The sequence below is a fragment of the Thamnophis sirtalis genome, unplaced genomic scaffold (genome assembly GCF_051295495.1).
Source record: "Thamnophis sirtalis isolate CommonGarterSnake01/CBP01778 unplaced genomic scaffold, rThaSir2_p1.2 scaffold_3, whole genome shotgun sequence".
Classification (NCBI taxonomy): Eukaryota; Metazoa; Chordata; class Lepidosauria; order Squamata; family Natricidae; genus Thamnophis; species Thamnophis sirtalis.
In genome coordinates this window covers 99775513-99790248 of record NW_028261383.1, presented here as the reverse complement: position 1 = coordinate 99790248, position 14736 = coordinate 99775513, and the positions used below count along the sequence as shown (strand labels likewise).

General features: G+C 38.8%; 1 protein-coding gene across 2 annotated transcripts in view; it reads left to right on the top strand.

The window, feature by feature from the left end:
• Window positions 1-14736, top strand: part of PPP2R2B (protein phosphatase 2 regulatory subunit Bbeta) — a 272126-nt gene that overhangs the window by 187982 nt on the left and 69408 nt on the right. For both annotated transcript variants that reach the window (XM_014058886.2, XM_087709600.1), the window contains 2 exons: window positions 8758-8855; window positions 10590-10755. In XM_014058886.2, coding sequence (XP_013914361.1) covers window positions 8758-8855; window positions 10590-10755 — 264 coding nt within the window. The remainder of the gene's footprint in view (window positions 1-8757; window positions 8856-10589; window positions 10756-14736) is intronic.

The following is a 14736-nucleotide window of genomic DNA, read 5'->3' as shown; positions in this document are numbered from 1 at the left end:
CTTGAGTTTGACACCTCTAGTGTAAGTGATTTTTTTGTTACTTCTTAAGGCAAAGCATCACCAAGGAAAAAAGTTTAATATAATTAAATAGAAAAGGCAAGTAATTAAATTGCTTAAAATTAAATTAAATTACTAAAACACAAATATCTAAAATAATTGTGAAATATAAATGAACATCTAGTTAGTAAATCCCACCACAATAAATCCAAATAGACATTGGATAGGATAGTTCAGGAGATCTTAATCTATTGTCCACAGCTCCTCAACCTTTCAAAGTTAAGACATTGCTGAATGAAGATACTTATGGTTGTGGCTATTGCAAAGTCCCTCAGTCATGTGATCATAATTTAAGCACTTGGTAATCAGCTTGTAGTGTCCTGCAGTCATATGATCACCAGTTGTGGCCTTCACTGCTGGCTTTCAACAAGCAGTGTCAATGGGGGAAGCAGAAAGTTGTAAATGCCAGTCACCTGATATCATGCCTAATGACCACACAGGATTCATCTTACGACTGGAACTACCATTGCAAAGCCGCACAGTCATCTGATGTCATGCTTTATAATCATGTCACTTAGCAATGGAGTTCCCAATCCCAACTACCATACTTAACCAAGGACAATCTGTAATTTAAAAAGAAGGCTAATAATAAGGGAAAAAATATAAAAATGACATCACATCCCTAGGAAAAGGAAAGGTCAAATTATGAAGAATGTTGCAGCCTTTGAAAATGAGATTTTACAGTTTTTACAGTTTATTCTAGAACAACATTCAGCAAGGTTACGGTCTGAAAAATTTGCACAATCCACCATGTTTTCAATATTTAGTTCTTTTCCTTTCTATTTAGGATTTGAGAGATCTTTACAAACTCAATCCTAAATTTACTTTTTGTAAAGCTGCTTTGAAAAGATTGATATGGTGTGGGGGGGGGGAATCTGCAAAAGGAGTTGATTACTTCTTGCTAACCCACCGCATGATCTGCATAATGAAATTAAAATAAATAGCAATAGCAATAGCAGTAGACTTATATACCGCTTCATAGGGCTTTCAGCCCTCTCTAAGCGGTTTACAGAGAGTCAGCATATTGCCCCCAACAATCTGGGTCCTCATTTTACCCACCTCGGAAGGATGGAAGGCTGAGTCAACCCTGAGCCGGTGAGATTTGAACCACTGACCTGCTGATCTAGCAGTAGCCTGCAGTGCTGCATTTAACCACTGCGCCACCTTGGCTCTAAAATAAAAACAGACTTAGACTTCTGCAATTGGGATAACTGATTATGTCAACCAGAATAAGAAAGGCACTTCCTTCCCTTTGCATTCTTTCAAATCACTCTTTAAAAAAATTCAGAGGGGTGGGCAGTGAGGGACAGAAATATTATCAAAAGCATCCCACAGTTTAAATTCAGGCTTTTTTATTTTTTGCAGCTAACAAAATTTTATATTTTTCCTCCCTGGAGTGAAGATGTTCCTGAGAATTCAGTATTGTCCCACCCACTTGCTGTTCAACAGGTCATTGTGTGGGTGGAATATATTAAAAATTATCTCTTAAAATAATGCTGAGCTCTATGTGTATATTTTAGGGGGAGTTCCCCCCTCCTAATTCTAACCTATTGCTCATAATGAAATCAAATCCAGTCTTCAGAATACTTAGCCTGAGAGCAATAAGAAATATAAATGCATTTCAGAAAGGAGAAAACTACGGAGTGATATCATCTGCCACTTGGAAAATGAAGGGTCACCATGGAAACTGTTTTTGTTGAATTGCTTTTATTGAAGGGAGACACCCAAGATGCAGGAAAGCAACTAAAAGGCAAGATTTCTTATTCTTCCTCCTGCTGTTTCTACCAATATGCCGCTGGAGTCCTTTGAGTGAAGTTAGTAATTGTACATCATTCAAATGTTGATTGCCTAGAAATCTAAATTAATATGATAGCGTACTAGCTTTTAAATGAAGTTGCTTGAAGTAGCAGGCAACAAGCAGGTTCAGATTATATTAATATTCAAGAATGTCAAAAGCAAACCTGAAAAGCAGCAATATCTCAGTAAGAGCTGAAATGTATTTTAATCACATGTAACCCATCATTTGGAAGGAATGAGAGCATCTTATAAACTAAGGAAGGAAGTGATTGAACAACCAAGAAGGGCCAAGCCTGTCCTCTGAAATGCCCATTTCCTATCCAAAGTGCTTCTTTGATCTCACCCATTCATTTCTTAGCAATATTGCAAGAAAGAATATGGACCTGAAAATATACATTTAGCCAAAATGGTGTCTTCCGTTCTTTCTGTTGGTGCAGTGTTGGAATACATGTGCACACGCACATGCACAACACAACACAACACAACACAGAGGTTTCTAACCTGATGCCTTTACCACTATACCAAATCGGGTGCTGTCTAAGCTCTCTTACTGTAAGATATTTGAATGAGTCGCATTGGCGCAATGGTTAGAATGTAGTATTGCAGCTACTTCTGCAGTCTGCCAGCTGCCTGCAATTTGGCAGATCACATCTCAGCAGGCTCAAGGTTGACCCAGCCTTCCATTCTTCTGAGGTGGATAAAATAAGGATCCAGATTGTTGGGGGCAATAGGCTGACTCTGTAAAGCGCTTAGAGAGGACTATAAACCACCCTAAAGTGGTATATAAGTCTAAGTACTATTGCCGCTGCTATTTTTCTTAACTGGAATCTGCTTTTCTCTCATTTAAAATACTATTCCTTGTCAGTGTCAATAGAGATGCCTCCTAATTTCAGATTGACTCTGTGTGGCTCCACAATAAAACAAGGCAAAGGTTTTTTTATAAAAAAAATCCATAAAGATGCATGTACAGAAAAAGAATGCAAGATCACCATCCCATTATTTTGAAGCTTCTACATTGTACATTGATGTCAATTAGCAATCCTAATTTCTGCATACAAAATTGTCAGTTTTGTCACCATTATGTTGGCCATTGAATCCCAGAGCAATTACATGAAATACACTTTGTGAAACGAGACTGAGTTTTTACAGTTTATGTGGGTGGTTCACAGGGATTTACATCCAGATAGTTGGTATATATTTGATTTGCCATAAATAGGAGTTCTTCAATATTTGTTTCTCCAGTCCTGTCAAAGTGGGTAATCCATTTTATAGAACTTGATGTTGTTTTTCCATTTGTATCCTGGGGCTAATGTTCATGTTTCAATTAAATTCTGATTGGTTGGCTGTATGGTAATAATGATGCTTTCATAAATACTATCTAAATGGATTGCATGTGCCATGGCTGTATTTAAACAGCTGTGTAGCTGATTCAATGAAGTTAATTTTAAGCTATTACAAATTAAACTAGAGAATAGCCATTCCAGTAATCTTTCTGCTGTAGAGTTAAGTGGCTAAAATATGCTAATTTTACTTTCTTTCATTTTGAATGAACAAGAAACTTTAAAAACAATGGAAATCCAGAATAGGCCTTTATCTGGAGGGCTGTATTTCTCAGCCTTGGTAACTTTAACATGTGTGGACTTCAACTCCCAGAATTCCCCAGCCATATGCAAGTTGGCAAAGTTGAAAAGACTGAGTTAGGACAACCTGGAGAAAATTTTCTAAAGTTAGGAATGAAGCAGCATAGAGCTCACTATTCATCTGCCTTATAGACAGCAGAAAGTGGGGAGAGTAGATATAAAAAGGACAGGCATTATACAGACAGAACCATGGGTCATAGAGTGAATAATTTAGACACAATCAAGTTGTAACTTGCAAGGAAATGCATCACCACATATGAAGACGGTGGGCTTTAACATACCATCTAAGAAATTTTCCATTTTCTACTTGTTCATATTTTTGAAAGGAGGAGTAAACATCCAAGACACAAATTGGCCACCATGTGATTTTCTTCCTTGTAATGTCACATTTCTATATATGAAATACCTTCATAGTGGTAAGCATCACTTTCCCAGTGGTGGGATTCAGCCAGTTTGCACCACTTCGGGAGAACCGGTTGTTAACTTTCTGAGCAGTTTGGTGAACTGGTGGTTGGAAGAAATCATTAGGGCAGAGAACCGGTTGTTAAATTTTAATCCCACCACTGCACTTTCCCCAACTCCTGATACAGAAGGCAGCATTAGAATCAAACCCAACACGATGATTCCATTTCTCCCAATGTGCTAAATAAATACGAAGTGGCAGTGGATCTGTATCTTTGGTAAGATACCGTATTAATAGAGACAACATTTTGAAAAAAAGATAAAGGGGATAAAGAAATTTTCAGTATTTATTTTAATTATAGCTCTTTTCCAGGGGTGAAATTCAATTTTTTTTTACTCCCAGTACTGTGGGCGTAGCTTGGTGGGCGTGGCAGGGGAAGGATATTGCAAAATCTCCATTCCCACCCTACTTGGGGCTAGCCAGAGGTGGTATTTGTGGGTTCTCCGAACTACTCAAAATTTCCTCTACCAGTTCTCCTGTCAGAACCTGCTGAATTTCACCCCTGCTCTTTTCTCTAAGTTCCATTTCTTACCAGTGAAATTCCAAATGCACGATTATGAAAATTTAAATGTCTTTAGCAGTAAAGGTTATTTTTAAGTAGAGTTTGAAATGCATTTAGATTATGCAGCTACATTACTAACATGGGGGTGGGGAACAGTCACAATTTCCTTTCAACAAAAGGCCTTGTGCCTTTGAACATGACAAGGTTGTGTAGTGTCATCTCTCGCTTCTATATTTGCAGAAGTAGCAAGATTCTAGGGAAGGAGCTCCATATGCTGCCTATGAGAATCATCATGGCAAAGGTTTTTACACCAGCATTGTAGAAATAGCTCTCTAATGACAAGGCAGCACAAGCTATCAGCTGGGGAGAAAGATATTTGCTTTTGGAAATTAGAATGAAAGATAATGGCTGAACTGAAAAAACACCTTGTAAAACATTTCTTTGTGACCATAGGAAGTGGTATTCAATAGCATCTGTGTTTTGCTTATTGGTATTCCTTTGCCAGATTAAGATACATCTCTGGCAAGAATAATAATTTGCATATTTATGTTTTGTGTGTATGTGTGTGTGTAGGTGTACATATTTACACACACCCACGCACACGCACACACCCATAGCCCAACTGTGTATTTTTATTTTGATTTGGTTTTTTTTTGTATTTTAAGGATTTTAATTGTTTTATTGTAAGCTGGCTAGAGTAAATGTGAGATGAGCAGCTTTATAGTTATAGTTCTTTATGCTGTTATTATTGGATTGCAGTTAATGTCGAGAACCAGTATGCTTTCCAAACCTAGAATGATTTCTATAGTATAAATAGGTGCCGTTATGTGAGTTCTGCTGGAAGGGATTGTGGTAGTTCAGTCAAATCCAAAACCAAACCTTTCTTTTTTCCTCATCTCTGCAGCAATCATAGGCAGAGAAGAAGAGGGATTCATGTACAGCCATGGCTGTGCTATTCTGTTCACACAGATCATAGTTTAGTCTTAATCTCTGAAACAGCTGATGACTTGAAATGCATAAGAGATGCACATATTCTATTTACTCCTGACATCCAAAGGTTATGCACAACAGATCTCATTTCAGAATTATGATTGCACATTTAGGTCTTTTTATTAGGCATGACTATAGAATGTTACAGTATTCTGATATTTACACTCTTCTTAGCAGCAGTACTGAAAGCTTCTGAAGAAACTGAAAAAGCTTATTTAAATACTAGATTTAAACCAAGTAACATCGTCAGATCTAGTCTTCTCGCAGTGAAGATGGATGCCAAAGGTTCAGAATGTGTGAATGCTTGTTTCGTTTTTTAAAAGACAATGTGGTTAGCAGTACTCCTGCCTCTGAAGTCTTCTCCCTCCCTTCACAGTCATGCTTCGCATTTGCTGAAATCTGCACTCCAATGTAATCACTGAAGGCAGAGAGGGAGTAATTGCAGCAAAATTAACCTCTGACTTTCCCCCCAATAAGAATAGCCCTGATAAAACTACTCATCAGCAGTTTACCTTGATGCAGTGCAAACTCTTCCATTCTGCTTATTTAAAACACGTTATTTGTAATTTCTCTGCACCAAAGTCTTTGTTTTTTCTTTTATCTGATGCATGCATATTATTGCATTATATTTTAAGTTGCAAAGATGAGTCAGTACTAAATATAATACTATAAATATTATAGCTATTGATTTAGCTAATATCAAATTTCTAGAATCCATGACCTGGGAATTGATTTGAGGACTGGGCAAAGTGACAAATGAGGAACTGCTTGGTGTTAGTGGTGAGCATGCTGGATTAGAAACTAGGAGAGTGATTTCTAATCCCACTTTAGGCATGAAGTCTGGCTCCTTGATTTTGGGGCAATCACTCTCTTTCAGCTCAGACAACTTCACCAGGTTGTTGTTGTGTGAGAAAATAGGAAATTGGAATATTAGGTATGTTCACTAGTATGAGTTGAACAAAAACATAGTTTTTAAAAAGTTAGCATCATCACCATCTTCTTCTTCATTGAACTGCCAATATAAGAAAATATGGAATACTTTAAATACAAGAAAAACCATCGGACTTAATTTCTGAGTGAATGTGTTTAGAATTGCATTACTTTTTACTTTCTATAGATTGTGCTATTTTATATCGGGGTGTCGAACTCGATTTCATTGAGGGCCACATCAGGCTTGTGTTTAACCTTGGGGGGGGCAGGTGGGCATGGCCAGGGTTGGCATGGCCAGCTTGACATTACTCATGTTGGGGGCACCTGTGGTGGCTTGTGTGGGGCTAGAGGGGAGCTTCCTGCAGCCTTCTACCAACAAAAACAGAACTCGGTGGGGCGCATGCGGCCCTCCCGGGCTGTATTTTTGGCCAGTTTGGCCTCCTGCAGTCCTTTGCCAGCAAAAACAAAGCTCGCGCAAGGCCCTTCTGAGCTCTGTTTTCACTGTCAGAGACTCCGCGGGCCAGTCCTTCACTGTTTCCAGGGCAGCCCTGCGGGACAGATCTAAGCACTCTGTGGGCCAGATGTGGCCCACAGGTCTTGAGTTTGACACCCCTGCTTTATATGAAATTCACTAATAATTCCAAACCTGGAAAAATCTCAGATCAAACATCTTTGTTTGGCCTTTCTGTTTCCATCTAAAGGATTTGTTTTGTTTTCTTTTTTGTTTGTTTGTTTCTTCTGCTTCCATTCTCTTCTCAGTTCTGGACCTTTTTCCAAAACTAATGATTTTGTCTCTATCCTTCATTAAGATTGGGGATATTGGTGCAATAGTAATTGAGAGAAGGACAAATATGGAAGGCAAATGTGCACTCCTTTTAGTCCCATAAGTGATTTATATTGTGAAATCAGAAAATGTGCCCCTAGTGAGGCCAGCTCTTCTTTTGACCTATGATGTTCTTCCCACTGGAAAATTATAGATCTACCCAGAGGCTACTCCAGAAAGAGGGGAGATTATTTGTTCACTGTTGCAATAAAAAAAGTAATGTGCTCTTGTCCATATTGTGCCATTAATATCAAATTTAATTTGTAACATTGCGTGTCTATACTGTATACATCCTGTGTGGTTATGAATGTGTCAGTTATACAGGATAGTGCGTCTTTTGAAAGCCGATTCTATTGGGGTCAATCCAGCTGATGGAAAACAGCGAGAAAAGAAAGAAAGAATGGTTTAATATTACAAAGTTTCAAGTTACCTGTTGCTGTTTCCTGGTGCTCTAAATGAGAAGTGTGGCAAAATATCTCATATTGTTTCACGGTTTTGAGGCGGGGAATAGGATATGTGCTGGAAGAGTTACTGAATCTTACTAGTCACGTTGTAGTAGAAACAAATTATTATTATTATTATTATGAGATGCTGACCCTTTCTGTGGAATCACATTTCTGTCAATCGCAGTTCAAGAGCTAGAAAATAGAATTTGGCCTCCACTTGCCAATCAAAACTGTAACATAATTATACAAGTCTCTGGTGCTGGTTCAGATCCTGAGTTGTTCCAGAAATTATTAGTTAAGGTTAAACAGGTTCATCACTCATCCTCTTGAATGTATGCATCTTTAAACAAGCAAAATGATTGTTTCAACATGGCATGATTCTTTCTAGCATTAGAAATACATACTGCCTTGAGTTTTTCTTCTTTTTTAAGTGAAAACCATTGGCCAATCAAGCAAAGTACTGCCCATCAACCAAATCCTTTAACCAGTTATTTGCCCTTTGGCCTTGGCTCTATGCAGCATCAGGACAAGTGGGAAAAGGGGGGGGGGTCATACTGAAAGTGTGTGAATGGAGCTTAGAGCCACAATACAGGTAGTCCTCGACTTACGACCACGATTGAGCTCAAAATTTATGTTGCCAAGTGAGAAAGTTAGTAACATGGTTGTTAAGTGAATCTGGCTTCACCATTCACTTTGCTTGTCAGAAGGTCACAAAAGGTGCCTCACATGACTTTTGGACACTGCGACTGTCATAAATATGAGACAGTTGATAGCCGTCTGCATTTTGATCACGTGACCATGGGAATGCTACAAGTCTGTGATAAATGTGAAAAATGGTCACTCTTTTCAGTGTTGCTGTTAACTTTGGTCACTAAATGAACTGTTATAAGTCAAGGACTAGCTGTATCCTTTGGGAGCAATGTTTATGAATTCCCTTAACAAGATTCAAGTGTGATTGGAAATCTAAAATGCTCCGTAGATATTCCACCAGGGAGGCAAGGGCTTAGCCACCATTCTTCCTCTGACTGTAGAGGCAGTGATGTTCAGAGATGCCAGTGCAAAGCTGGTCTGCGGTTTAACTTAAATTGCCTTTGTCTCTTTCTTTTTAGCTGACATTATCTCTACAGTAGAATTCAACCACACAGGAGAATTACTAGCGACAGGGGACAAGGGGGGTCGTGTTGTAATATTTCAGCGTGAGCAGGAGGTAAGTGCTGGTGAATGCAAAAATGCCCATTTTTACCCTTTTAAAAGAAGTTTCCTGCTGTTTCCTAATCTTTGTGTGTCACTCTTTACTATCGCACCGCACAGAAAATTGCAAAAAAAAAAAAAAAAAAAGCCATTAAGATCAATCAGGCAGCTTCTTTTTTAAAAAAAAACAAAAAACCAACCCTACAAATGTTGGATTTTCTTGAATCCCTTTGCATCTTGGAACAATAATCGCAGGCGGAGGATTTCAGTCTGCTGCTGAAATGTCATAAATGCGAGCAGAACTTTAGTTGTAATGCTTTTGAAGTCTGCTTTGTTTGAAATTAGCAGGATCCCTTCCCAAACTAGTATAACATAAGGAAACAAACAAACACATACCAAGCTTTGTTTTAGTTTATGTTGATGAGATGCATTGTTCTCCCGGGTGATGCTCTGGATCTATGCCAACATATAAGAAAAACTAAATATACAAATAAAATAAAGCAGAGTTTAAGAAGCCTTTCCATACTAGTAAATATTATATTTTGATTGGTGTAGTGGTTAAGATGCTAGACTAGAAATTTACGGGACACTGTGAGTTTTAGTTCTACCTTTCACTCTGCTTTGCAGGTACAAAACAGCTTTCTGATCTGGGTATAGGCCAAGGGTGAAATGCTACCGGTTCGGACCGATTTAACTGAACCAGTAGTTAAAATTGCTACTGGTTCCCCGAACCACTTTTTCCAACGATCAACTGTGACTTGTGATTTATATTAGCTAGAAAGCTAATCTAAATTGCGTGGCACAGCGGATTCTCCCTCCCCCTCCGCTGTTCTCCTTACCTTTGCAGGCACGCTTGGTAGCAGGATCCGCCCGGACGTCATGTCCGTTTTTGATGCTCTGCGCTTGCGCGTAACGTCCTGCGCATGCACGGAGATAGATTTGCATGCACTCACCTTTGTGAACCAGTAGCGAAGATAAGTTGATTTCATGCTGGTTATAGTCAGATAGTACCATTCAGAAGTGCTTCAGTATCATATTCTGGTCCTTTGAAAATAAAATCAGACATGAGTAATTTTGTTCAGTTTACTACTGTACTTCTATTACTCTGTTATTTATTTAAGCCTTTAACATATAGAAAGTGCAAAGTAAGAGAAAACAGTTAACAGAGTTTTTAGTGACATTATATCCCATTCCCTTCCATTTATTTCCTGATGCTAGCCTAAATATAGAAGGATTTTGCTAACATCTGTTTCAGTCCTTTCATCTTTTATTTTCGGTTGGTCTCCCAATTCTTTTTCTAGAAACCATATTCCAGATATTTAAGTTAGCCCTGCTCTGTGAATTCGTTTATTACATTAAATGTGGGGTAGGTTTGTATATTAGAACGGTGTCCTTTCTATTGGAGAGAATTTTGTGCACAAGTCAAGCTGGATTTGTTCTTTGAATTGAGCGGTTGTTGCTTCATGCCAATTTGTCTCTTAAATTGAATGATAGGGATTGATGCATTCTTGAATCAAAATGAAACAAAGATGCTCTTCCTGCTTCCTGTCACCGGTGAACATAGAAAGTGACACAGGAGGAGAAGGCATTGTGCAAGAAATAGCTCTGCTTTGGTACTTTAAACTGCAATGTGTCACCGTAATCAGACATTTTCCTCTTAACAATCTTCAGAGAACAAAAGAATCAATTGAAAATTTGCTAGCTCTGGCACGTCTAAGAATCCCTTTATGTTTCTTTCCCACTCCTGCAGAGCAAAAATCAGCCCCATCGCAGGGGAGAATATAATGTTTACAGCACATTCCAGAGCCATGAACCTGAGTTCGATTACCTGAAGAGCTTAGAGATAGAGGAGAAGATCAATAAAATACGATGGCTCCCACAGCAAAATGCAGCCTATTTTCTTCTCTCCACCAATGGTATGTTATAACAACAGGTACTTTTTTTTTTTTTTGCTTTGCTTCCCGGCCAAAATATCCTGCTTTGATGGGTTGTGCTCATTCATACTTGTAATCTCTCTACAGGACAAGTATTTATTGCTCTATTTGATCCAGAGAGAGGAACTCAAGAGCAAATTGTGGTGGAGATATCCCTAATGTTGAATTTTCTCTCTTACTTTCTGTAATATGTCTTAAAATCCCCAAAGCATATTCTGCCAGATCATTTACAAGATAAAGAAAGACATAGCCTCACAACATCCAGCAGATTCCTTCGGTATCTTCTGATATGCGGGTTGTAATTCCACAATTTTGGAATCAGAGGCAGCTCCAATCCTTCTGAAAAACACCAGGTAGGGAAAGGGAGCTATATGTTCTGACCTAGGCTTCCCCAAAAAGCACGAAGCAGATTCCTGGTCCCAACAAAACCCCTTTTATTAAAGAAACAAGAATTCCTCTCATTCACATTCAGCAAAGCCCTGGTAAACAGTCTTTCAAAGGTGAATTTATGACCACAGACCTTATCTAGCTTGGAAAGCTGCCGTGTAAATATTTTCCAAACGCAATGCTGTACAAGGAAAGACTTGGCACAGAGTCTCTGAGATTCACGGACAGATCTTCACACTCCTGAAACGAATGAATGAACGCATTAATTGTTTCCTGCAAAAGCCCACTCCCCTTTCACTCCTCTTTTATTTCCTATGGGAGGGGCCATTCACTGCCCACCTGTGGCTTTACGCCCAAGTAAACCCTGATTTCTTAGCTCTTCTTTTCTTCTGGCAGCTCTGCATGCGCACACTGGGAACAGGCTCCAGCTGTTCCTCTACCTCACTGCTGTCTAGCTCCGAAGACAGCTGAGAACTGTCAGACAGCCTTGGCCCCATCTCTGCTTCCAACACAGAGCATTAGTTCAAGCCTTTCCCAGCCTCCAGGACTGGCCCATGTTCCTCCCCAACTTCCTCACTGTCCGACTCTGCTCTCAGCTCCGCTGGTCACTGGTGGGCCACAACACTACAATAGATGAGAATTGAGTTGGCAGGCTGAAATTTCTCAAACTGCCTGCACGGAATATGATGTCCTGTTCTTAGAGTGAAGAATACATGTTCTCGCTTCTTGATTTGACATTGCCTGTCTGTGTGGGTGGGGGAAGTTTTAGAGATTCTTTGGTTGGCCTGTTTACTAATGACTCTTTGGCAGTTTCTTGATTGGGGTACTGCTTATATGATTGGTGGTCAAACCAAGGTTAACTTCAGTCCAACAATCAAGTAAGCAATACCCCAATCAAGAAACCTACATAGACAGGCAAGATATCAGAATATAAACTGACAGCAAACAGCACTGAATATGTTACCTAGTCAGGGTAGTGAAACACCTGCAAAGAAACAAGCAAGCTCAGAGAACACCAAGGACCCCTCAATTAAAGCATTGCCCAATCTGAGCCCAGTCTAGCCCATGAGAAATATCTGTAGTTAAGAAACCCAGCACTTGGGAGTGAAGACTTCTCAACAGATGGGTCAGGTTTTTTAATTATTATTATTATTATTATTACTGAGTTCCTGCCTTTGTACAGCTCTGATTTACACATTAATTAAATTAATTAATTAATGAAACAAGGGAAGTATTGATGAATCAAAGAAGTGACAGTTCTACTCTATCCTGCACTGATGAGGTCACATTTAGAAGTCTGTCCACAATTCTGGTTACAACACTATAAAAAGATTCTGTAGCCCTCGAAAGAGTGCAGAGAAGGGCAACAAAAATAATAAGGGGCCTGGAGGCTAAATTCTATGAAGAACAGCAGAAGGCACTAGATATGTTTACTTAACCATGAGAAGGCTGAGGAAGATTTGGTAGGAGTCTTCCAATACTTGAAGGGCTGCCTCAGGGAAGGCGGCATTAGTTCATTCACCGTAGCACCCAAGAGTAGGACAAGAAACAATCAATGGAAGCTTGTCAGAGGAAGATCCAACCTGGAAATAAGGCCTCTTGCCTTGGGCAGAGAGTTCAGCTAGAAGATCTCCAAAGTCTCTTCCAACCCTTTGATTCTATAAAACCTTGGTGATTAACTTCTTGTCTCATCTTCAATAGAGTCTGAAATTTAATTTCATCTCTTTGTTGACCATCTGTTTGTGTGCTATATATATACCCTAGGCCAGTGTTCCCAACATCAGCAATGGTAATATTTGTGGATTTCAACTCCCAAAATTCTGAGGAATTCTGGGAATTGAAGTCCAAACAACTTAAAGTTGCTAAATGAGGTTGAAAAACATTGTCCTAGACCTAGGCTGTCCACTGCCTATCAGGGTAGCTCATACCTCCTATCCCAGTGTTGTCTCTTCTACTTCGTTCTTTTCAGCTCTCTCTCTTTCTCTCTGGGAACCAGGCTGTTCCACGGCTTAATAGTTTTCTCTGTCAGGAAATTCCTCCTTATTTCCAGTTTTAATCTTCCTCTAACCAGCTTCCTACTGCTTCTTGTACTACTTTCAGGTGCTATGTAGGATGAATCAATGTCCTTTTCCCTCTGGCAGCTCTTGTTCTTGTTCAGGATTTAGTGCCTATGAATCCAGTGCCATATTGTTTGAAATATGGGTGGGGTTGGGGGGATTTTATGCTACTTATGTTTCCTGGTTGCTGAACTACACATTAGCTATAAAATCTGATGCTGATTATGATCAGTGATCAACTGTCAAAGAAGGATAGTTGAGACAGATGTGTCTAGAGGGTTGTCTGTACATTAGGAACCCTTATCTACTTGGATCCTGCAACTCTTAAGTGTTGGAGGAAATATAGTAACACAAGGTGATAAACAAACACTGAATTTGAAAATTCTTACTATTTTGCAAATAATCTAGGCTTTGTGGTAGATAGGGAAATCAGATGGAATTTTAGTATATAGATATTGATATAGATATAGATATAGATATGGTAAAATACATAATCTGAGATGAAAGGGGAAAACAAGGGTTGTAAAGCACTTTGCACTTGAAGGAAAAAAGGTGCTTTGGAGCATCAGAGCATGCAAATAGAGTATTATTTTGCAATTCCTTAAAGCAGCCTCTGAGCAATCCCAGGAGAAAATACATTGCAGAAAAGTACTATCTTTCTGACCAAGGCCCTTGGAAGCATTGAACTCCATATAAAATAATATGAAAGCATGCCGTGGAAGCTTTAAAAAAGGTTCTGAACATTTTTATAGAATTCCATCTAACATTGGATGGAGGGTATGAAGGAAATGCAAACTATCTTAAGCCAAATGGACCAAGACTTTTAATTTTACCCCCTTTAATTAATTAGTTGGTTGGTAACTTCAGTAGTTTCTGTCCTTCCTCCTTCTAATACGGGAGTTTGTATGTGCAAACAGATCCAAATAAATAGGTTCACGTGCATATAAAAATTCTTTGTGCAACAAAAGTTTCTACTTCATTGGCTCATTATATGAGAGTCAGAGGGTTATGTCATTGATGCTGGATGCCAGTATGGCTCTGGTGTTAAAAAAATTTCTCAACAAGAAAGACTCAAAGGGAAAAGATATCTTCAAAATGTTGCCTTCAATTAAAGAAAAATAATGATTTTTTTCCCCAGAAGCTTTTAATTCATAGCATATTCTTCTAATTACAAGGGACAAAATTTTGAGTGTCATTTTCTAGCGTTACCTTGTGACATGTACTCATTTCATGGGTCAATTTGAAAAGAAGGAATCATGTTAATTTTAATGGTCACTAATGGTCAGATGCCTCTAAGGAACTCTGCATTGTCTTCTAATAAAAAATGCAGTATAATAAAGTTGGCCTGATCAATAATAGAAATCACTGTAAGATAGGATGAATAATATGGGTGTGGTTTTTATAGGGTAAAATGGAAAATTACACATGGGTTTGCCAATAATCTGGTGAAAAAAAAAACTTCAATGGCACAAAAATGCTGATCAGTTTAGTCCTAAATATGAATCTTTCCAGCCCCTCT